Source organism: Halichoeres trimaculatus, unplaced genomic scaffold (genome assembly GCF_033239565.1).
Source record: "Halichoeres trimaculatus isolate MK-OKI-2021-1 unplaced genomic scaffold, fHalTri1.1 fHalTri1_scaffold_20, whole genome shotgun sequence".
NCBI lineage: Eukaryota > Metazoa > Chordata > Actinopteri > Labriformes > Labridae > Halichoeres > Halichoeres trimaculatus.
In genome coordinates, this window is record NW_027437198.1 from 9,608,278 (window position 1) to 9,633,766 (window position 25,489).

General features: G+C 38.9%; 1 protein-coding gene and 1 long non-coding RNA gene across 2 annotated transcripts in view; one reads left to right on the forward strand and one right to left on the reverse strand.

The window, feature by feature from the left end:
• LOC141810190 (uncharacterized) overlaps nucleotides 1-25,489 on the forward strand; it is a 36,537-nt gene that overhangs the window by 10,928 nt on the left and 120 nt on the right. The window lies entirely within an intron of this gene.
• Nucleotides 7,403-9,365, reverse strand: hoxb13a (homeobox B13a). The gene is made up of 2 exons (XM_074696994.1): nucleotides 8,651-9,365; nucleotides 7,403-7,650 (listed from the first exon to the last, which is right to left on the reverse strand). The coding sequence occupies exons 1-2, from the start codon at nucleotides 9,363-9,365 to the stop codon at nucleotides 7,403-7,405; spliced, it is 963 nt and encodes a 320-aa protein (XP_074553095.1).

Here is a 25,489-nt window from a genome sequence, read left to right on the forward strand (position 1 = left end):
ACTGATACACTAAGTGGCGAGCGCCTTTAAGTTCCGTGGCGTTGCTCCTCTTCTCCATGCTTGTTTTGGTTACTCATCGTGTTTTTCTGCCAATTTCACTTCCGGTTCCACCGCGGTCAGCAACAGACATTTACAAAATAAAAGCATGTGAGCAACATGCACTTATGTGCAATAGAATATTCAACGGCGTTTATAGATTGACGGGTTAAAGCAAAAATAACGCATTAACTTGCCCAGTACTAATATTTATGTTTTATGTTTTATTCATATAGCAAAGAAAATAGAGTCCAGTTTCATGAAGGTCTGTTGGTCCAGTAAAGTACCCAGACTGATCTTCGGGGGCCAGCTGTTCAAAGCTAATCCAATCAGATTTCGGTTATCAGATTGGATTAAATCCTGAAAATGGGTTCAAGAAGCAAAAAGAAGAGACTCCAAGGCACTCTCTAGATGCTATTAAAATGCCTTTGTTATAACAGCATGGTCATGTAGACATTAAAAACAAACTTCGATGTATTTCAGCATCAAGCCTTCATCAGGAAGTCATGTAGACAGATGTTAGGCTGCAATAGGCCCTTTTAAAGGGCAACTAATAGGACACTGCTTCATGGACTCAGGGGCATGGCCTTCAGGTAGCAGCAACCTGAAAATGGGTTGTTCAAAAGAAGGGAAAGAAGGATTTCAAATTCGGATTAGATCATGTTATCCAATCCCAGTTTTAATCTGAATCAAACCTTCAGTTTGTGTTGTTCAAAATTTAAATAAGACAACATTTGCACGATTTAGTTTCCATACTTCTATTTGTATTTTGCACTTGACTTGTTTGACCATTACAGTGTTAAAGTCGATAAGGTTGTATTAGGCTACCAATGAAGCCTTTCAGTATAATTAAGTAAAAACAAAGAGAAACTGAAAGAGCAGAAGCGCAGATACTCCTGGCAGAGGAACAAATCAAACTGACTAAACTGCAGCAAACCAGAGTAAAAACTTCAGATCCACCTTCTAAAAGCAGAGCTCAAAATGCTGGACTCTCTCTCACAGATGAAAAAGATCCCTGAACATTTTTTTTTTGTTTTGCTAACTATTGGACATTTAGCCTCTTTTGTTTTATTTTTTAACATTTCAGACGTTTTCTTTTCTTTTCTTTGTTTTTCTTCTGGAACGCAAGGACAAATATGAGTAAAAACAAAAGTTGATGTTTATGTTATTTATTTAGTTAAAAAAAAAAAAAAAAAAAAAAAAAAACACCTACAGTGACCCCATGTTGGCTCTTAAACTTGTTCTTTACAGAGCTGGAAGCCCACATTGTCACATGTTGTCCCATTTAGACCACTGGTAATCCAGATTTGGTAATCTTGAAAACTGTATCCTGATCAGGGTGATCAAATCCAATGTTGCTTTGAAAAACTGGCAAAAAACTGAGACAGATTTCTTGATCCTGGATAGCAAGAAATGGGGATTTCCAAATCCGGATCATTTTAATCTGGATCATATTCTTTCAACAACTGGCCTGTTTATGTCCTCGGACTCCACCAACACAGTCCAGAGGGGTGGGGGTTCAGAGACTGAATTCGCTGAGCTTCCACCTGTCACTCAAAGAGGCCACACCCTTAATCATACCAAACTTTGAGCTTTAAAATTATTTAATAAGACGGATTATATCAAATCAACCAGTGCAGCTGTGATGATTATACAAAAAAAAACGTTGTTTCTATCTTCTTCTTTAAAGAGACGGTACCTGATTTCTTCTCCAGAGATCAGTTTCACTGCGGACTGATCAGGAACCTTAAAGACTACAAATATCTCTGTGAGTGAACGCCAGTTTATGAGGATTTTACTTGAACTGTTTTCGTCTTTTTCATACCAGCGGTCTCCTCAGCTGGAGCCTTTACTGGCCCTGCTCCCAGAATGACTGAAATCCATCTGATGAGGTCTGAAAAGTGCTGACATCAGCCAATCACTGCAGTGCAGTAAAAGCCAAAGCTCCAGATATTCATTCATCTGTGGGAAATATTGCTATGGTAATCATTTTAAGCGTTGTACACCACAATGAATGTTTATTTGTCAAATATCATTCACAAAGTTACAACACTTACAGTAATTACCTTGTCTTTTTTAAAACCTTCAGTATGGAGTTTTCTTTTTTCTTGTGACTGTTTTTCTAATTTCAGATTCAGTGCTCTCACTGAAGTAAAGCAGTTTTTTTGTCTGACTTTCAATCCGCCTTTGATCGTATTAGTTTAGTTCTGAAAAAGTGTAACAGTTAAAATGCTACACAAGGCCTGAGCCTCTATTGCTGCTCTCTGAGCGTGCAGCTGTCTGAGGCAGGAATGTAAAGTGCTCTGTGTCCACTCACTCTGGTTTTACGGCTGAGCAGGTCAGACCACGCCGCACCGTCACCAACACCTCCCTCTGTTCATCCAAAATTCAAAACACGAGTTTTTTTTATCACCTAAACTTTCATTTTTACCTACACTTGTATTTTCTGTATCATGGTTCTCAAGACCTCGATGAATGTTTGTTTCACGGATTATCAGACATTCATGATGTTGACCTTTGACCTCCTTTTGAAGGACTCTTAGAAAGTCTCCTACAGAAGCTTCTCATTTCGCCCTCTTATTTGTTTTCATATGTTCAGAATCTGGATTTACCCTGATAATTTGGGTTAATATTCAAAAACTCATATTTTGATTGTTTGATTCAAGTAGGAATCATTCAATGTGAAAATTGACCAACATGTTTTAAAAGCCTGAAAATTACACCTCACTGAAAAGATAACTTCAGTCCTAAATGTTTGACACAAACCCTTTTAACTTTGCATTGCTTCGGTGTGGTGCTCACAGCACATTGTTGTCAGGCAAAAAATAAAATAAAATAAAGAAGATTAATGGAAAAGTAGTGCAAGGTTTGAAAGATGGAATAATTGCAAGTACAAATTAAAATGATTCCTATGTAATTAAATAAAACAAAGCAAAATTAAAAAAATAACATAAAAATAATATTTAAAAAATAAAATAGAATAAGATGAATAAAAGCACAGAGCTTGCAAGCATTCAAAGCCTACTACCTGTGCCCGTCACTATAATTTTTTAGATTTTTTTTTATTTTATCTTATTTTATTTTTCTTTCTTTGAACATTTTTTACACAATACATTTATCAATTTACCTTATCAAATATTTAAGTTTTAGTTTGAGTACCTTCTTTTAATTTTGATTTAAATTTACCTTCTTAAATACTACTACTACTACTACTACTACTACTACTACTACTACTACTACTAATCATAATAATAATAATGATAATAATGAAAAAAATAATAATGAAAAAATAATGATAATAAAAAATATGTAGCCTACTGAAATTCTTCTCACACTTGCTTCTCTTTTTTTTTTCTTTTTTCCCCATTTTTCTTTTTCTCCTTTCATTCTCAGAGTCTTAATGCTTCATTTGAAAGTGAGGCAGTTTTATTGCATCTTTGTCTCTGAGGTTTAGGTTCTGCTGAGCTAACCTGCAGCAAATATTTCTTTGCTCATTTTGACCATTTAGCTCCTACATGAGGTGTTCTTGACCTCCAGTTTATCAGAAACGCTCCTCAGTGAGATGTTCTCCCTGTCTCTTCCTCATTCTGGATGAAATGAAGCTGAGCTGAAGTCAGAGATTTTATTCTGAAACATGTCTGACTGATGACATGAAAGAGAGACCACACGAGTGGCACGACGGTGCCGTCTGCAGGCCTCCTCTTCCTCCTCCTCCTCCTCCTCCTCCTCTCTCTGGTATTTGGACTAAAGGGGAGACAGAGCTTTATGAGCTTCAGGGCTTCCGTCCGTATTGTTGGTTTTAAAGGAGGACAGAGACGGAGCAGTAAAGAGAGTCAACAGGCCAGCAGAGCACACCGCCGTTTGTCAAGTTTAATGTTAATGTTTAACGGTCCACGGCCACACACACACACACACACACACACACACACACACACACACACACACACACACACACACACACACACACACACACACACACACACACACACACACACACACAGGGAGGAAATGTGATAGATTTTACTGAGCGAGCTCCAGCTTCTTTTCTTCACTTCAAATCTGATCAAATTATTTCTCACAGATAAGAATCGTAAACCACGCTTGTCCTACATGCAGCCATCATTTTTTTATATCCTGTGATCGTTTGTTCATTTTCCTGCTCTGTCTTTGACCATCGTTTCATTGTGTTGTAGCTTCTGTTAAAACTGCCAAATTCTGAGTTTAATTTCACTTTTAAAGAGTTGGAAACTGGATTTTATTCCATTGGAAGCTCCTCGGCTCTGCCAAAAACAGAATATAAACTTTAACAAACCCCTGATGCTACAGACAATTTCCAAACACACGGAGGGAAAAGTGTTAGAATAAGTTTTCTCTGTCATTCTTGTTTGCGGACATGACGAACATGTCCGAGTTGGAATTGCATACGTTTGCGCGCAAATCGTCTCTTGCCGTATTTTTAAGAATATTTTGCGGTTTCGATAAGAGAGAGAAACAGAACTTTGACATCTGTGAAATGACATCAACATCAGTGATTGATGCAAAGGTGTGCGTCTTTAAGCTTTTGGGAGATAACAGACATGCGTAAGATCCAAAAACATACATTTTAAAACCAGCGTCTTTGAAGCTCGTATGGAGTTTTTTTTTCTTCTTGTAAGGACCTTTGGTGTACTGGCCTTAAGATATATAATGCAGTAATTGTAAAGATTTAACTCCATTCAGACCAAAAAAATGTCTCAGATAAGATCACGGAGCTCCTCATTTCTTTTTCAGGTTTGCGTATTTCATGGAGTTCAAACAAGGGGTGGAATGAAACACGTTGTAGCACGAGCAGCAGAGGAAGATGGGGACGCACTGCAGTTTCTGGGAGGAGGAAAATCGTCGCACACTCCGCTAAGATGCAAAATAAACAGGGCTTTGAATTATTTATCAACGTTTCCTACCAAAGACAAACCTCATCGTTTGGAAACAGCGATGGAAAAAAAGGTGTAAGCTAAATAAGAGGACCTAAATACTTTCAAAAAAGAAGGAACAAATGTATTTTAAATATCCTACATAAGTTTCATGGTCAGGCCTAAACGACATACTTTGCTGTGTCAATTTAATGTGAGATAGGAGGCCCACAGAGATCCAAATCCGAAGATAAAACAGTAATAAAACAATAAAAATCATTTTACTTTAAATTTACTTCTAAGGATTCTGTTTTCCCTACCTCTTTGTCAACAAACATCTAAATATCTTCTGATAAGAAACAACACGGCTGGAGTTGATCCTCAGCACCAAACCGTGCAGTGCGCATTTAAATAGTCTGACACATTTGTAACGAGAAGGAGGTTCAATAAACTCTGAGAGCACATACCTCAAAATCTCTAACACTGAGGTTTGGACTCAGCATCATCCTTCATTAGTGCGAGGGATTGTGTTTCATGCGTCCATGTTTTAAAAAGTGAGGTTTCCACACACACTGTGACGCGCAGCGTGACGTTCATCTGGTGTGTTTTCAGACACTTTTAAGGAAACCAGGTCTCTGCGGAAAATTATAACTTGGAGGCCGACTGCTGCCGCTGCTGGTGACCCACAAACCCGCTCACAGGGAGCAGCGCGAACCCGCAGCTCAACGTGAACGCGCGACAAATCAATGTGGTGTGTGTGTGTGTGTGTGTGTGTGTGTGTGTGTGTGTGTGTGTGTGTGTGTGTGTGTGTGTGTGTGTGTGTGTGTGTGTGTGTATGTGTGTGAGCGTGAGCGTGAGCGAGGGAGTGAATGAGGGGTGGGGGGTGTGCTGCCGTAAAAGAGCCTGAGGCTGCTCACGTGACTTTCAAGGTCAAGGGCTTTTTTCTCTCCGTCTCGCAGACTGACACACACTTACACCCCCCCCCCCCCCCCCCCCCCACACACACACACACACACTCATTAAAGGATTTCACAAATGTAGACAAACACGGCACAAGTTTTTCTTCCTTTAAACCTGTTGTTTGTGATGTTTGATGCACAGCGTAAGGCCCAAAACAACTGGAGCTAAAGCAGAACGTGTTTAAGAAAATATCTGAACATTGCGCATTTTCCAAACTTTCATGCTCTGCTGTGATTATGTTTTCATTCTTTTTCACGTTTCAACAAATTCAATCCTTAAATCTTAAAAATAAACTGATTAAAGAAAATATAGCAGCACATTTAAACTCTAGAACAGCTTTGTCCATTCTTTAATTTAAAAAAAAATTACGTTATTTGATAAGTTTTTAAAGAGTTACATTAATCTGATTTCACGCACAGTGCTGAAAATAAATAAAAGACGTTTCCAGCACCAAATTATTTCATTTTTATTACTCATTCTTTTATTTTTGTCTTTAAATGCACCAAAAGTTTTAGGAAAAAATATTTCCCCATCTCTAAACATAAAAAAAAAAAAAAAAAATGGATGAAAAAAAAAAATCAAATAAGATAGATTCACATTAAATAAAATATTTTTCAACGCCTATTTTCCCGTTAATATTAGTTTTGGTAAATTAAAATTACTTTCTCCGTTTGCAACGTGATTTTCACCCCTGTAACACCGTATCATCAGATTAAATCTTTGTTTTATTCAGAAAAAAACTCATGTATACGATTAAAACAGTGGTTTAAGGCGGCTCCTGTCTTTATTTTTCAGCTCAGATTATTTCGTTCTTTAGCGCGTTTTGTTCACACGGATCTCTGCGCGCCTGTGAACAGATATCAGGAAATGCATAGCATTGTTGTGGTGCTGTTCACAGTCTCATAAACACGTTTGAATCTGTGTACACTCTGAATACACTCGATGTCTGTCCACCCTGTGTGTATCACCCTCCAGCCTTTGAGCGTGGATTTCTTTGCTTGTTGTAAAGAGGTAGTTAAACAGAATAGGAGGTAAATTGCAGGCAGGGATCCTACATTTCTGATGATTTTAAAGATATAAGATCTACTGGAGACTGTATCAGGAATAAACGTATTTATTAAGTGATGCACTATACTTTGATTACTGGCTTACAGGCGTTATAAACAGTATGAACAGCATAATATTGTGTTTCGACAACACGGACAACACGGACAGACAGTTAACCACAGACAGGAGACAGACAGTTACACTGAAGCAGGCAGGAAGGTGCTGTATGTACAAAGACAGGGCTTTGGTTCTTTTCTTTCTTCTTCTTTTGTCCTCTTTGTCCTTCTTCATTCGTTTTTTTCTTCCATTTCTTAACGCACGCTTTTACGCACAGCCCTAGTCCATCAGGAGTACCATCGAGTTTGTTTATTTTCCTTTTTGACGATTTCTCTCAGTCCATTCTTCATGTGGAACACACAGAAAACATCCAGTTCATTCATTTAACCGTCCAGAGCGCACGAGCCTTCATGCTACGGCGTAGTGGTCTTCACTTTTGCCACAAACTTCTTCTCCTTCACCCTCCGGTTCTGGAACCAGATGGTGATCTGCCGCTCCGACAGGTTGGTGGCGGCGGAGATCTTCCTCCTCTTGTCCTTGGTGATGAATTTGTTGGCTCCGTATTCTTTCTCCAGCTCCTTCAGCTGCACCTTGGTGTAGGGGATCCTCTTCTTCCTGCCGCGGCGGAAAGGCGAGCCGTCGTGCTGATGAGCCACCACATCTGTGAGAAAGCGGACAGAGAGAGGAGGGCTGAGGAGGGCTGCACACACCGGGACACGCTGCTAGCTTTCAAATCAACTAAATCACAGACACGAGTGAGCTGTGAGCGTCTGTGTTTCTGTTTAGGCTTAATGAAGAGGACTGAGACTTCGTGCTTTGAGCTGATTGGCCAGCTATGCTGCGACAGACAAACAACATGGAGGATGTCTGGTCTCTGCACGAGCATGCAGCTGCACACTCTGTCCTCAAATGTACGCGCATTTTTGGTTTTGCACAAAAAGAAGGATTTTAGAATCTCCTTCGGTGAGTGTTTCACGTATTTTCTAACCACTGTGTAATTCCACGCGCCCCTGTGGAATTCATGTATAGAGAAAGATACAGCAGTCACGTCCAAACTCAACCCACACCCTTTCTTTTAGATCACAAATAAAATCAGTGAAACTGGCTGATAATGATGACACATTGCTGTTCTGTTAAGTGTTTTTTTTATCGCTATACTGACAACAAAATACGAGTGTTCGAGACCCTGTAATTATCACGTAACATATGAGGCAACACGTGACCTTTAGATTCATAAAAACATTCATTTGCATGAGGAGCAGAAATAAATAAAGCGCCTTCTCCTGACAGCTAATAATGCACAGAGCAACTTATCATCACCTCCATCTGCAAACTGCTTGTTGTGTTTTACGCACCAGTTGCACAGAATAGTTCAGGCACATCTGTGTCAAATAATGTTTTAAACGTGAGTAACAGGAGCATAAAATGAATTACAGAGAGAGAGAGATCTTACTCCAAATTTATAAGGCCGGTTTCTATCCACCAGAGCATCTTAATCGCTCATTAAATGGGTCTTCGTGGGAGGACGTTATTAGATTCTCACTGACTGAATTAACCCACAATACTCATGCTGTTCAGCAGTAAACCCTGTGCACTATTTAGAAATATTATTAAAGAGCCTTTTTAAATCTGTTTTCTAAGAACATTAAAATCTGTCTTACCTGCCAGAGCAGACTTCCAGAGGTGCCCGGCCTGTCCTTGGTCCTTGGAGCAGTACATTTGTCCCCCCCAGCCGTTGGTCAGAGCCCAGGGCTGGTAGCTGTCCATGGGGAGCAGGGTATCATGGCGCGGCTCTCCGGTGCCCAGCGTCTGGACCACAGACACGTCCAGATAGCTGGCCATGGACTGGTAGGGACTTGGGTAGCTGTGATAGAAGGCGAACTCTTTGGCCCGGTGGTTTGAGTACTCTTCTGAGTTCACCGTGGTGTCCATGTACTGTGAACTGAGCGCGGCTCCAGCCGCTTGGGTGCAGGACTTCAGGGAACCCCGCCCCATCCTGCACGGGTAGTACCCGTTACCAAAATAGCTGTACGGTAACGCGGTGGCGGCAGAGGAGCTCTGATGCGGCACCGCCGCTGCAGGACACGGTCCAGCCGCGCATTGCTTTCCTGAAGACGTTCCCGACTCACTGGAGCTAGAAGCGGAAACATCCACCGTGGAGTACCCGGCCGAGGAGTGCACCAGGCTGGACGGATGACCGCCCAGAGCAGCGGCAGCAGCGGAGTGCGCCATAATGTTGCGGCACTGGCTAGCGGCGAAGTTGCCGCTGCCCACCAGCCCTTCCATGTTCTTGTTCAGGTCGTCCAGGTTGTTGTCATACACAAACATCACCGTGTCCCCTGGCCAGCGAGGGTTTAGGACCAGGGAGGCGGTCATATGAGCTCCTGTTCCCGGTCTGGTCTCCGTTCGTCTCTGTTTCCTCTCAGAGTTCGTCCACTGCTGTGCGCAAAGCTGCTACATTTGCTGAATGAGTCTGTGCAGGTTTACGCAGTTGTTATGCCCCGGGCGCTCTCCTGCTCACTCACGGCTCAGATGTTTCTCATGTGCCGTCACGCGCACTGTCATAGCACGCGCCCTGCTGCACCGTTTAGTGACGGTGCTTGCTCGAGGCAAAGAGTCCCGGTAACCGGCCGAACCTCCAGTTACATGTCAGCCGCAGCTTTGACGCAACGAGCCCCCGGGAGCAGGGGAGGAGGGAGGGCGTGTGTCTATTGGATGAGACTGGATAATCACGTGATGAGACATGGAAAAAGGCGGAGAAGAAGAGCCTTGTTGGAGATTGTCAGTCACAGAAAAATATTTTTATGAGGCTCGAGCTGTGGCACGAGAGGGGCATGAGCTGCATGCAGCGGCGCAGCTCCGATGATTCTCGTGCAGTTCAGTGAAGTTAGAAGAAATTTGTGGTCCCTGAAGACTTAAATATCATAGTTATATGAGAAACTTATAAAAATAGATCACTACACTTGAATTGTGTATTGGGTAAAGATGCTCTGTAGCGCGTTAAAGGCTAAAGAAAATGACTGAATCATTCATTTCTTGTTCAATGGCTATGAATGAATTATTTTTAAACACAGGGATAAAGTTGTTTTAGAATATTTTTTTCCACCTTATTTCAAGTTGAAAAAAACATTGGTTTAATATGCCCATAATTATTTGAACCTCGGTGTTAAAGTGTTCAGAGTTATTGACACTTTTAAAGACTATAAGGGCTGCTGCCAGTGCATGAGCAAAGAAGTTTATCGTCGTCGTAAAAGTATTAAAATCATAATTTAGGACTATTTCCGAAAGAAACTCCGAATTGTCGAGTAACTGCTCCCCCTAGGTTGTCTCTTCTGTGTGCATGCCTCTGTCTCTCTCACAGTATCTGACTGTAGGAAGCGTGAAGGGGATTTATGGAGGAGATTTGGAGGTTTTGAGATTTGAGAGAAATGGCTTTGGTTCAAAGTGCTTCAGGAAGAGCTTCACAGCACGGCTGAGCCACGCTATGCGTCTTCATTTCACTGACTGCTCATGGATTTCGGTTTATGAGAGGGCAGATTTTTTTTTTTTTATCTCAAAGGGCTTTGATGTGTTTCGGGCTTTAAACGTCTTTTCTGTGTCACGTTTTGCATCTTTGAAATACAAACGAGACAAACGTGTGTGTTATGTCAAACGCTAGCTTCACTTTTAACCCCTATATGAAAAGGTTATCTAATTCTTAGCACAGAATTGTTTCTTTATAATAAATGTGATGGATAAAGTTAATTGAGCAAGGATCATTCAAAGTATCAGATTTTGAAGTTAGGAACAACATCCGGAACTCAGATTATCATTAAAGACAACATATTTCAGAGATGTTTCAAGCTGACGAAAAGGTCTCAGAGTGCGGCTGTGATGCTTGTTGTGCATCCTAGGCTTCAAATTATTTATGCATCTACTCAAAATGAGGAATACAGACTGATAATAACTCTTATTATAATGAAGATATTGAAAACTTTGTAGCTTATCACACACATTTGATGGTAACATTTGGAGAAATAGTAACGGGCTCTTTAGTCTTCTATAGAACTTACTCTGGGACGTAAATGGCATTTTTTTGCTGTAACTTAATATTTGATTTATTTATGCGTAACTCTATTTACTGTCCAGTGGCACGGGAAGTCGCGCCCTTAGACTGTATTGTTTATTTACTGTGTTCACTATGCCCTTGAAGAACTACGGTGGATACTGAGGTCCAAACCAAGTGTCAAGTGCTTGTTCCATTTGAAATATATATATATATATATATATATATATATATATATATATATATATATATATATATATATATATATATATATGTACTGTTTTATATATATATATATATATATATATATATATATATATATATATATATATATATATATATATATATATATATATATATATATATATATATATATATATAGTTAATGTGGAAAGGCTGTCACGTGCAATTTGAGGCAGGTGAATATCTGCCTCAGGTGATGCAGGCAGACAGCAGAGAGGATCAGGGACACACCGAGCTGAGCAGTGGGGCGCGTGCAGCTGGAGGAGATCAATAAATAACGGACGCAATGATTGAGCGAGTGTGCTCCGATAACTGATAAATTTACAATGTGATACACTCTGATAAAAGGAGTTTGTTCAAGTTTTGTCTTTTGTTCTTATGTAATTTAGGATTTATATTCTTTGAAAAAAGAAGAAAAAGGAAAAAAATAATTGTATTTCAGTGCATTTTTTCCTTTTATTTCTTTCAATTAAAAAAAAAAACACTTTTTGCTGAAAATTTGGCATGGTACGAGAACAAAATATGCTCCTCTAAATTTAAATTAAATGAACGACACATCGGTGCAATAATGCTGTTACTGTTGTATTTGCATTGTCATGGGCTTTGTCCACTCAGCAGCATTCACGTCATATCTCTATGGTACATTGGCTTTGGGCTTTAACATCCGGGTGCAAGATTCCCTGCGCAGTGCCTTGGCCCTGCATGCGTAGGTAGTATCTATTATTTGTCTATTTGCCGTATTCTAAATTTCAGACATATATTCAACCTTAAATAATATTATGTTGTATTGTATTATGTTTTAACTTTGTGTGTGGGTTGCCCACTGTCTCGCCACAGTAAAAAAAAAAAAAAAAAAAGAAATTTCGCCAAACTGGGATCGATAACGATATCTGAGACTTTTGCACAAGGTTTAAGAGTGAAACAGAAGATCTAATCTATGTAAACCACGCGTTTTAACCTTTTTGCATGTTTCATCATCGATGGAGTCTTTTATGTTCTTCACGTGTATTGGTGATTTTACATTTTGGTTTAGATGTAATTTTACGCACATCTTTCTGGGACTTGGATCTTCGATGTCCGTTCAGTGTTTGAGGAAACAATCAGGCCAGTCTGTACCAAACTAACTTAGCTGGCCAAAATAGCGAGAAATCTTTCCATGGACCACTGAGAGGCACTACAAATACTATGAGAATATTAAAAAATGTTTGGTGGTGATTTCTCGGAGTTATGGAAAAGCAATAAAATTAAAGAAATGTTGAATTAAAAAGAAAGTTAGTCAAATAACATTTGGAAATTTGAAATAAGGGCTTTATTCAAATGAGGCTGTCTATGGCTGATTACAGACACAGACACCAGTGTAATCCATCTTGTTATCACACCTTTTTTAATCTTAAAGTAACCGTGTCAGTTAGTGTGTCGACAGAACTTTTACACAGTGGAAAAAAATACAATAAAAAGACAATGAAACAACAAACAGGATCAAAACCACTTCAATTAAACAGTTACATTGAATAATGATGAGAATGACAGTGTCAGTTTTTTGACGACCTGGGATGAGGAGGCGCTGCCTGGCTGAGGAAAATGAACGATGTGGCTAAGCCTGTGTGGTGTTTGTATTTCTACATGAAACCATTCATTAATCAGGTTTTTTTTTTTTTTTCAGAAATGTTCAAAACCTGCAGACAAACATCCGCCGGTACAAACACACACAAACCACCCAGACAGGCAGTCTCTCTCCCTTAGTGTGGTCTGCCGGGGGATGAGGGGGAGAAGGGGGGGAGGAAGGGGCAGCCTGGCCCCAGAGGGTCAAGGTCAAGTTTAACACGGAGAGAGGGAGAGGGAGGAGAGGAGTGCAGACAGAAAGACCGACAGATGTAATGAGCTCAAGTTCAAGGCCACCACACACCTTGAAGTGTGTGTATGTGTGTGATGACGCAGAAGACGCCGCGCTGTCTCAGTGATGGGCACCAGCTCGGTCCAATATAACCAGTGTAACCGGTATAAAGACAAACATTCAGACTGGTCTCCATAAATCATTAACTTAAATAAGTCCACAGTAGAGGAAGATGAGACTCGTGAGGGAAACTGAATCACGGGACAAAAATCACTCATTTCCTTTCAAAGTAAGAGCGCAGGAGCGCCAGAGATTAACATCTTCTCTCGTTTAAAACCCCAAACTGCCTCCGGTTATTTCAGCAATAGAAAGTGGACATGAGAAGCAACAAAAATACAAGTAACAAAACTAAGAATAAAATAAATAAAAAAATCACTGACTAAAACTTAAGGAATAATCAGGGCAAAAAGGTGATTTTTTTTTTTTTTACAAAAATAATAATTGAAAGAAAAAACATAAAAAACACGCCAGTTGACTGCACTGAGTGATGGTACGGGACTGTCCTGATGCTGCAGTTCAAAAACAAATTTGCAGAAAAGTAACCTTCTTATGTGCTGTCTGCTTGGATTTAATCTTAGCCTTCGTTGTCTCTAATGCTGACCAGTATCATAATGATAATAGTCCACTCTTCACGACAGACTCACATACTCCTAAAGTCTCTCCTGGTGATGGAAGGCTCAAACAAAATCGCATCTCTCCATACTGGTTGTCGAGTTTGTTTTTAACTTGTTGTTTCTCTTCCGGTTCAGTATCTTTTCATTTGTCTTATACGTAAAAAGTGTTTAAATTGAGTTCCAAAAAAGTGAATTTGTCGTCTTTGACGTCTCCCTATTTTAAGGGCTGTGTCACACAAAATGTTTGGAATCTTTTGGCCTTCGTTTGTGCGTTTTTTTATTCAGACTCTCTGAAAATTGGCCCAGGTCTCAAGACTTCCTGAGTTTTGTTTTCTAAATTATAGCAAACAGAGTTCGGACCCAGAAATTTGTACTGACACAGACAGATACATGTCAGGATGGAGGTTACAGACACACACACACAGCTACATGGAAATACAAAAACTCTATGAGCGCACTGAAACATAAGCCTGTGGCGCAGCCTTAAATTTACACGTTAACGCCATATATTATGACATGATCAACAGCAATATTTGTCTTTTTTGTTCTCTGTTAAATTCCACTTTTTGTGTGAGAAAGCTGCGGTTCAGCTTATAAACAAAAAAAACAAATCTATTTGAACCAGATCAGAAACAAGGAACAACAACAGAAACGTTGGAGTTGTTTTATCATTTCTTTCATATTTGAAGAAACACTCACCTGCAGCCCTGAGTTTCCGCAGTGCGTCACACATTCATCAACTTGTAAATCTCGTAGATTAAATCCATCAAAGTACGCGTTTACCTTTACCTGAACGAGAGAGATATGAGCCTGTGGTTAGATTAAGGAAACAATGTGGTTTGGAGAATAATTTCTATGAAACTCCAACTTTTTCAGAACATGGTCTTAAACTCAGAGTGAATCTGTCTTCACTGAGAGAGGACAGTGTGAGGAAATAACACCCTTTAGTTTGAGGGAAATAATTAAACGTTTCCCATGTTAAACATTAACAAATTTCACGTCTTTCAGGTGCGTTACGTGACACATCCCGCTGTGTGCGTCACGATTTAATTTAATATTGTTTGATTCTGTGATATGTATTTTCTAGAAGAAAAAAATTGGGAGAATTTCTGCCATAGGAAGTTACAGTATCAGACATTTAGCTCCTCTGATGTATTTTCTTTTCATGGGCTGTGAATAATATTCTTACACAGTCTTTAAAAATAACTGATAATCTCTCTTTCTCTCCCAGGAAAGAACATTCTGTTGCAGATCTTTATCATTTCTTTAATTTCCTGTGAGTTCAGAGATGTCAGTGAACGCATCTTTTACTCACATATCTGCTGCCTCAGGCTGAATGCGTTAAGTGTTACTGACTCAATCTTATTTTGAAATCATTCACACTTTCTGCAGACTGTTTCTGCTCATCATGTTTAGGATTTATTCACTTATTCTAAAGTAATGTTCCAGGATACAGTTCATTCAGTTTCTTCAACTAGTATGATTGTTTGTCAGTGTTTTACCCAAGTTTCACAGGATTTATATTATATTATATGTTTTTTGATAGAAATTTGTGTAATTGATATTATTACATTATCATCCATCCTGAGAAGTTTTAGTAGAAATAATGTCTCAGCTGTTTTTTCTTCCCCCCTAAATCAGAGCATCATGTAAGATAATACCAGACATGAGGCAGATTCATCAGTCAAGCACATTTTAAGACACAGACATAATCTACAATGCTTTATACAGGACGTTGTGAAAACTGGAAATAAGAAAAAAAATGAATAAAAAAACCATACTCAAAAAACTAATATAGAGGGGAAATTTTATTTCACAGAGTGGAAAAGGAATTGGTCAATTTAGCCTCAATGCAGTCATGAGTCTATAGCTTCTAAAAGTCTAAGAAAGAAAATGAAAGTTCAGGAGAGAAAGTCAAGAATCCAAAGCATGAATCTTCTTATAAAAGACCAGATATCTGTTTTCTTTTGTGTTTTTATTCATCTACTTTTTTTCTTTGCAAGGTTGACTAAGAATAGGTATGAAAACTTAAAAATTACTCTAGAATAAAAAGACAGTCTATGAAAAAATATGAATATAACCGTTTTAAAACTTTCGTTTTTATACGTTTTTTTTTATACTCAGACAAAATCTTATTTTCAAGCTTGACCTGTCTTTGACAAACAAACATACCAACACTGAGAGACAGTCATACAGCACAAAGGATTTGCTGCGGACAAATGATAGCAAACTACCAAAGATGTTTTCCCTCTTAGTAGAATAAAGCAGCTTTAGATTTTGTTCTTCAAAGTCCAAACAGTAGAAAAGGAAAATATCTCTTTGGACTGAGAGGACTGTGAAAGTCATGTGGACATACCGGCATGGCTGCTCTCCTCAGGTGACATGTCCGGAGATTTTTAAAGAAAGTGTTATCAGGGCAAGAGTTGACACAAAGACACAGAGAAAAAAAGACTGAGAAAAGAGAACAGAAAAAGAGGAAAAAATACAGCATGGAAGGATTTCCTCTAAACCTTTTCAGTAAATAAGAACTGTGTGTGATTCTTGCAGCTTTTGACTTTAAAGTTGTGGCTTCACAAAATTATAAATCTTCTCTCTGAGGTGATGAATGAAAACATTTCTGTCTTTCTGTTTTCGTATGAAAAGAATTCATACTCATGTCTGTCACCTACAAACACATCGCGATATTTATAGAAAACACTATCATTTGATAGCTGCTTTAGCTTAAAATAAAGGCTCATGTTTCCGTAAAATATGTTTGTTATTCTGAACAAATACATGCATCTGAAGTAACATTGTATGAAGGATGAGTCTGAATAATTGAATCTAATATTACCCAAATTATGTGACTTTAACTCCTATTGTGACCCATATTTCAACCTCTTCTCCTGCACATTCTTCAGACATCTCACTCAAAGCAGAGACTTCATTTCTGTTTCCCTCCTTCACTTCATGAAGTCCTTCCTCTCAGGTCAGTTTGCAGCATTGAGCCTCAGCTCTCTCTATTAAACTATCAACCAATCAGGGTCCAGTATTGTTGGGACGCTATCACTGTGATTCACTGTATTTTGTGTGCGTGTGTGTTCTGTTGTGGTGATGGTGAGTGATGCAGTTCACTGTGACAGGTCTCCTTGTTCTGTTCTGTTCCCTCTGTGGCCAATAGGAGGGGGCCTTGTACCTCTGAGAGCAGCTCAGGTGATCACACAGACCCTCAAACAGACTTTTGGTAGAACTTTAAAAGAGAGTAAAAACTAAAACAAACTGTCAGTGGCTGAACTTCTGCAGCTTTGCGGTTTTATAAAAGTTGTCTGTCCTGTTGAAAAGAGAGGATGTGAATGAGCAGCTGTGATGGATCTGAGAGACAAATAAAGAGCACTAATAGTAAAAATAAAGTATGGATGTTAGTGTGGATTAGATACGACAACTTTGCTCAGCTGTAAGAATAATTTACAGTTGTAATTTATTTTACAGACCAAAAGCTCGACCACAAATTCATCTCAAGGGTTTTACAAACTTGTGCCGTTTTTGGCCACCAGAGCTTAGTCTACCAGTTTATATCCTGAAAACTGAAACATAAACTTAAAAAGCTGGGATATTCTCCAGGCTCTGTATGACAGTTAGGAGTTTTCAAGAAAATTAAAGGGGCTGTGAGGAGTTTCTAAGAGGTACTGCAAAAGTCTCTTCTAGAAATATGCCTTTTAATAATCCATACTTTAAAATGAGATTATCAGAACCAATATTAAAGGTTACAGGCTATTTTAAATTGCTACTTCTAAGCCTCCTGATTGGGTCCAACATGACCAGACTGATTTATGGCACGTCTAAGTCTCTATGACAACACCACACCAGCTGACTAAGAGAGAGATCTGTGTTTTTCTGAAAATGATTTCTGTGATTAATTTTGTAGTGATGGTGGACACAGGAGCCTGACTGTCAGACAGAAAAAGGACAGAAGAGCAGAAGAAAGATAAACAGGAAAGAGATACAGCCTGAGCTAAAGGCTGTCACAGGGGCTAAACTGTTTGTGATAATGTTCGTTTCAATGAAGAGTGAGGTTACGTTAGCTCTGCTTGGTAGACGACTGGCAGGACATAACCAGGATTCACTATTGTGACACATTACATACACGTCTCAGAGCACCAGGTTGTCTGCTGGGCCAAATATAAATGGCTACTAAACTATTCACCTCTTGTTGTCACGTTAGATTACAGATACGTCAAAGTACCGGGTTCAGATCAGTGCGATAGCCAACTACTACAACGTTTGCTTGATGTCATGTTTCAAACTGTAGCGCTGCGTAACTGTACTGATAAACACCATACCTTGACGCATTGTATCCAGTAAAAATTTGTCTTGAACAAAGAAAATTTGTTTTAAACCAAACTCCATTTAATTCCAAAACAAACACACACCTCACTTAAAGTAATTTACAACAGTGTGCAGAGACTCCAGGCCAGAAGGTGGTGAGGCAGTCTAATTAATTGGATCCTCCTCATACCATCTTTAAAACATAAATAGATAAACTGTTTCTCTGGAACCTTTGACAGGTGATTCTATTATGACTGATGATTATTGTTATAATGATGTATAAAGAATGACTGTAACTAATGCCAGGGCAAAAGAAAGTAACTTCATTCAAGCTAAGTGGGAAAATGATTTTCCAGAGGAAGTGAAAACCTCTGGAGCTGAGAAAACATCTGATGAAAGGCAGAAATTGCAAACGGATGCAGTACCTTGTATGTCCACTAGAGGTTGTCTCCCAAGGTGAGTCAGTTCCCATAGAGTCCCACATTAAATGAATTTAGCTATAACAGTGGTTCCCAAACTTTTCTCAGTATGTACCCCTTGACATCTGACCTCTGGCCATGTTACTCACAAAATACATTTATTTACCAGCATTTTGAAGTGAGCAACACCATTTCACTTTTGAAAAAGGTGATTTACTGATGGTAGCAGTTGATGTCTCTCTGGAAGGACAATTTTTGTGTTTTAGCTATTTATCAATTTTTGGCAGTTAACTGGGAGACCCGCATCCACAGGTGTCAGTCAATCAATGAGAGTCTCGCACATGAATTTATTTCAACAGTGCAATTCACTGAACACTAGGGGGCAGCCTAAATATGTGAGTTTTTGGCGATGTAAGCAGGCACTTCAGATTGTAGCCTTTGTCTAGTTAATATGTCAGCTTCAAAATGTAAACAAGCTTTTTCAAATCAGGTATTTTTGTCTTCTATTCTTTTGTTTTGTTTTTTTGCAAGCACACACGTTGACGTAGGGGGTACCCCTATGTCAACTTGTGTACCCCAGGGGGTAAGACTTATAAGCTAAAACTTGTGGTATAGGGGCAGCATTATAGGTGGGCCCAACATATTTTCAATAGGCCAATCTTAAATTTTACTTTGAAAAAATGAACTTATTTAGGAGCCATTTGCACAACAACGGTTTCAGGATGAAACCGTTAGTCTTGTCGTGTTTCGCCCTCTTATCTACATGGGAAACAGTGTTTTAACAGACTGAAAACAGACGCTTTTGAAAAAAAAGTCTCTAGGCTCAGTTCTTTTCTGAAACACCGCAGCCACCTTTGCCATGCAGACAGCAAGCTGGAGTTTTCAGTGGGAACACTGATGACATGCTCCGCTTTACGCATTAGACCTTCATTGTGGCGGCTTATATTGCCATGCCCAAACCGGACAACAACAGTAACAATGGCAGACTACTGTGTTGTACTTGTGCTACCGAATCTACTGGATCTGTTGACTGCCTTTCAACAAAATCTGCATCTGTTGCACCACTTCTGCACTTTTCCTCTGTTTTGTTATTTAGCAGCCAGCTACACATCTTCTGGTCTGTAGAGGAGTGTGTCTCTACAGTTACATCACTTACTACAGTAAGTCCCTCAGCGTTTCTGTGTAGAGATTGATGTAAAGATTTTTATGACTGTATTGTTTGCGTTTTTGGGTGGGATGTTGCTGTGTAAACGGGGCTATTTTTTGTTTGTTTTTAAATTGGTTTAATAATGACATGAAATTTTATCACTTCATGTTTGTTATGTTATTGTTAAAGGCTTAGTCTTTATAAAATGGGCTGAGTTTGGAAATCTATTTAGCCTACTGAAAAAAAAAAAACTGAATGGAGATAAAAAAAAAAAATTCAGCCTCATTACAGGCAGGACTAGAGAATGGTTTCGGAAAAGACTGCAGATTTTTTTTTTTTCATCCATGGTAAATGTTCCATGGTGCACGGTCACAGGTAGGTTTGTCCAATACACTAAAACTTTATGAAAATGCAATCAAATATTAAAGGCACAAAGGCAACCAAATCTGCTTGGAAACCACACATCGTAACAGTGTCAATTTTTTTATGAATTTAAATTGTGATTTTAATAATGATCTACTAACTTATGTAATTTCAGGCCCAGAAAAAGTTGGTTTGACCCATCTTGAACACACAAACAAGCATCAGGGTTTAGCAACAGGAAACCCTGGAATTAAAGAAAAATACTGTATATCAACCCCCCAAAAAAAACAACCTCCAGACAAAGGTAGCTATGGTTATGTTATTGAAATATCTCCAACATGCTGTAAAATATTGCTTCATGAAGGCGACACATTTTTGGGAGAAAATGAGTTTTGTTGTGGGACCAGCAGCTGCTTTCACTGACTCCTAAACACAAGAACCACAGATTTACAGAGCCAACATCACATCTGTGCTGTAGTGAAGATCTGCTGAACAGAAGAAAAATTAGCTACAGCTGCACACGGAGAAACAAGATGATCATGACGAGGAGTGACTGTAAAGAGGTCAGGAGTGAAACTGTGCTGCTGATAGTCAGTCAGTGTTTCTGCAGAGAGACGTGACCTGACTGATGCGATTAGCTGCTGAGACATGATCAGTCATGTTATCTTTCCTGAGGTAAACACTTAACACAGTCTATCAGAGTGATCTGTCAAGATGAGTCCTTAATACTTATTCCACGGTGAACTTAGCCATAGACGAGCAGGAGGTGTTTAACTGTAGTAGACTGTGATACATTAGTGAGGTGTAACAGTCACATCTAAAACTAGAAAAGCACTCAGACAGCACAGACCTCCACCAAGCATATTGTGATTGTCACCAACACTTTAGTCCTACTTTAATGTTATACTCCCTTTCAGCAGACTGTCTGCTACAATTTGGTGTTAGTTACAGGTTTGTACGATAATTTGTTTCCTGACAGTGATGAAAATTGTGATGACCCAGTACACGTTTCATTTTCTGGATCTTAGTATCCAGAATATTGCCAGGATCTGGATTGTACTTTAAAATCTGTCAGAATTGATGGTGACCTTGCCTTTTATTTTTTGCAAAGCAATCCAGCCATTTCTTGTGGAGTTATATACACATATGGTAAAACGGCCCTATCTCACAATGATAAAGATTTTTTTTTTAAATCCTGGATCCAGACGGTGAACTGGATCACCTCCAAAATTTAATCTCTTCTGTCTTATCTCATTTTGAACATTTCCTGAAAATTTCATCAAGATCTATTTGTTACTTTTTGAGTTATGTTGTTCACAGACAAACAAACAAACTCTCCAAAAACACAACCTCCTTGGCGGAGGTAACAAGTTCACAAATTCAGCCATCAAAGTTACCCTTATACTCAATGAAGTAAGAATGTTAAGAGACAGGAACTTTTAATACAAAGGGAAAACTACAGCTGCTGAATCATGGCCATCTGTGCAGCTCAGAGAGTGTGAACCCTGCAGGGCAGACTCTGCAGAGTACGAACGATGAAGCAAATTCAACAGGCATGTGTTTTACAGATACTACAGCATCCTTTGATCATTTCATCAAAACTACCAATCCTCAGGGATATCAGAGTTTGGCAGAGGGGGACAGCAAACACTGGAAAGCATTACATTTCTGAAAGTTGTGCTGCTGAGGCATGAAACAAAGTGAACCTCATCAGTATGCATGGTCACAAATGAAGGGATGTTTTCATTTGACAGAAGTATGTGCTCAGAGGTGTCAGCACAGGAAGTCTTTATTCTTCTCTCTGACATGCATCACATAAGGCTTGATCCTTATTCCCTCAGTGGGAGAAAACGCAGTTTCAAACACAGTGTTTGCCTCTGAGGAACAGACTGTTGTCGCGTTTGGGGCTACATGTTAGCATGTGGCTTGTGAAATGGGAAAAGCTGCTGGGAATCCAATCTGGATGAGATCTGGATCGTCAAAGTCAGGGGAGCAGAAAGTTTTCTCTAAGTGCCCCAAACAAGGAAACTTTCCTTTGAGCCAAATGCACGCTGGAAAATCATTTCAGTCTCACAAACCCGGAGGAGAGCCTGTCAGAAGTTTGATAGTAAAGAAATATGAATAAGATAGACAAAAATGACTTCCGGACAATGTCTTGTGTTTACACAATGTTTCATCCGGAAACGCTAAAACGCAGTAAAAAAAAATCTGTGTTTACACAGAAACATTGTAGTAAGCATGCCAGGCCTGTAGTTGGCGCCACAACTATCTTGCCCAGAAGCAGCTTTGGGTAGATCGCCACTGAAGTAGAGTGGGGCGGATCATCTGGTGATTTGGTGAATGCTAATTTTGAAATAAAGTAAGCAGATTCAGCAGCACAAGCACTACACAGTAGTCTGACAATCGTAACAACAGCACTGTTGTACAGTTGTATGTGCTTGCGCAAAGCGTAGCACGTCCACTTTCCACTGGAAACACCGGCTCACTGTTTACACTGCAACGGTGTCGGCAGCATTTCAGAAAAATCCCACTCTGGAGGCCATTTTCAAAAGTTTGTGTATAAGGTCGGCTGAAACGCCGTTTCCATGTAAACGCGAGGCTGAAACACAACAATATTTTCGCGTTTCAGCCTAAAACTGTTGTTGTGTAAACAGCCCCTTACTAAAGTCTTCAAAACAACATTATGTTGTAGATCTGATGAAAAGACAGTAGTAAAATTGTCTTTGAAGAAAGTCAGGTTGTTGTTACAGTGGATTGTGTTCTGCCTGCTTTTACTCATCATACAGACTGTTTTTCCTGTAGAGCCTGCTGATGCACCTCCTTATATATTATTCAGATCACAAAGAGAAAACAGAACACTTCTCTTACTTAACTGTTGAAGGTTGAACTATATTGTTGCAGCAATTAACTGTGTTAGTGTGAGTTATTATTCTTCATAGTGAAAAAAATCTCCTTGCACTTAATGGCAGCACCTGCAGCCAAATAAATTGTAGCATTTTGTCCAACTAACAAAGGTTTTCCCTTCAGTCAAAATTCTTGCGTCGCTTTGGACAAAAGCATCTGCTAAATGAAACTGTAGAACTGTAAACTCTGGTCCAGTTCAGGTCCTACATCCTAACACAGAGCAGCACCCTGCATTCGTTTGTTGTGAGTCTCAGTTTCACTGTAAATATTAAGTTACACAGAGACTTCATCCTCGGTGGTTTCAGTGGTATGAGCCTAAAAAAAAACTCCCACAGCTTTCTTGTGAATCACCCACAACTAATATACTACTGTAGAGCATAGTGGTCACTGCCGTGGACAGATATATCAGCCTCTGGAGTGCTCTCTGCTGCTCTTCTCCTTTGAGGTTCATTCGGTGGTGTTTCAAATAAGCAGTAAATCCCACTAAACTACGTGTCCACTGAAATGGACATCACGCAACAGCAAGTGTATTTTCAACACAAAGTTAAAACATAAAATGTGTTAAAATGTTTTGCAAAGCATAAAAAGAAATAACTATTCATGAAATTACTAAAAAGCACAATTGAATTTATGTTTACATTTAGTTCATACTGTTTAGTATTAAATGTTCAGGTGTGTGAAGTCTACTGTAGTGGACATATCTTAACCTTTCTGAAAAAGTCCATTTTTAAAAAAAATACATAAAAATTCCATGCCCTTGGAAAAATATAAACACAAATTGTGACACAGGCTTTTTTTTTCTGCTTCCAAACCTGTGAGTCATATTCCAGTCATTGCTATTAACTGTGTATTTCCCACTGATTTTTTTGCACTGAGTCCAAGCTCTTCAGATAAATTTCACAACACCAGCATGGTTGCCATGTTCCTTGGAATATTTTGCTCATCATTCTCAATACTCCCGCTGTACCCCCCATAGGACTCTCTGGGGTCAGAGGCCTTTACTAAGTCCATAAAAGACATGCAGACTACATCAAAACAGATTGTAGCCTCATCATAAAATAAACAAGAAACAAGTGTTCCCCTGAGTTTTACAGAACTAGACTTTCCACTGAGTAAAGTCATCAGGAATGTTTCTAAAAAGACACAACATCATCTGCCGTCAGACGTCAAAGCTCCAGTTTATGCGAACATGATGCAGACCAAGTCAAGTGGCTAATTTGTAAATAAACAAGACATTAAAGTGGGCCAATGATATCACACTGGACTGCAATCAATCTCTTAAGTCCTGATCCTTCTCCTTATATCCGCTACTGGAGCACTGAGACATTATTAGTTTAGGCCAAAACCACATTTGATGCATTTATTTCGGGTGGATTTCAGTACAACACATATTTTTTGTGAGGTGGTCTTAAACAATGTAGAAACATGTACAGTGTGGATACACATGTCAAACACTTATTGCATCAGAAAGAGATCCAACATGTTCCTCAACATGAGCAAAGTATCTGTCACTTCAGTGACAGCTTGAAAACATTTGTTCTCATGAACAATGTTGTTTTGTAGAAAGGGAGAAAAACAACAGTGGATTAATCACAGGGACAAACATCAAGTTTCTGGACCATGACCGGCAGATTTGCATTTTCTGTTCAGAATGAAGAAAAATGTGAACTCTTGTAACATCCAGCAGGAATTTTCCCCATCCATGTTTCTGAATCAACTTGAATGTAACCACATTAAAAAAAAAGTCTACTCCTATTTATGAGACTTTTGGGTGAGGGTTTTTGTAATCAAGCATCAACTTCCAGTCTTAAAATATGATGCCAATGTTAAAGCATCAGAAATGCAGTTCATTAAGAGTCCACCAGAGGCTGGCTGCAAAAGCACCTAACACCACATACTTACCCATGCAAAAAAAAAAAAAAAAGAGATCCAGCAAAAATAAACATATAGCCAGGTTAAAAGGGAAAAATTCTCATGCGTTTTGTCTATTCAAAGGCACAGCGAGCAGACTAAGGGGTAATCGCAATGTAGCAATTAGTAAGTATAGCATAGTTTAAGCCAAAATAATCTTAAAAATGAATAAATAAATAAATAAAAATAATTACTTAAGTTAAAGTAATCCAAAGTTAAACATTTTAATCCTTCAACTTGCTGCTATATCTCATTAAAAATATTTTGAACAGAGTAAAAAGCAGTTAAATTTTCTCTACATCTCTACAGCTTGAAATAATTCAATAATTGTTCGGATGTTTTAGTTTTCTAATATTAGTGCTCCATATATATATATATATATATATATATATATATATATATATATATATATATATATATATATATATATATATATATATACACACACACATTTTTTTTCTTGGATGAAACTTTAAAGGGTTGAAAGTAAATTGACTTCATACTCCTTGCATTTAAAAAGTAAAAGTTGGGGGATTAATTCTGGGCTTTATGGGGAGTGGCTCATTTTTGGAGCTTTCCTCTCATGGACAACAGAGGTACTGCACTTGAAACACTTCAAATCGTAACCTCGCAACTCCCTGAAATGCTAAATCTG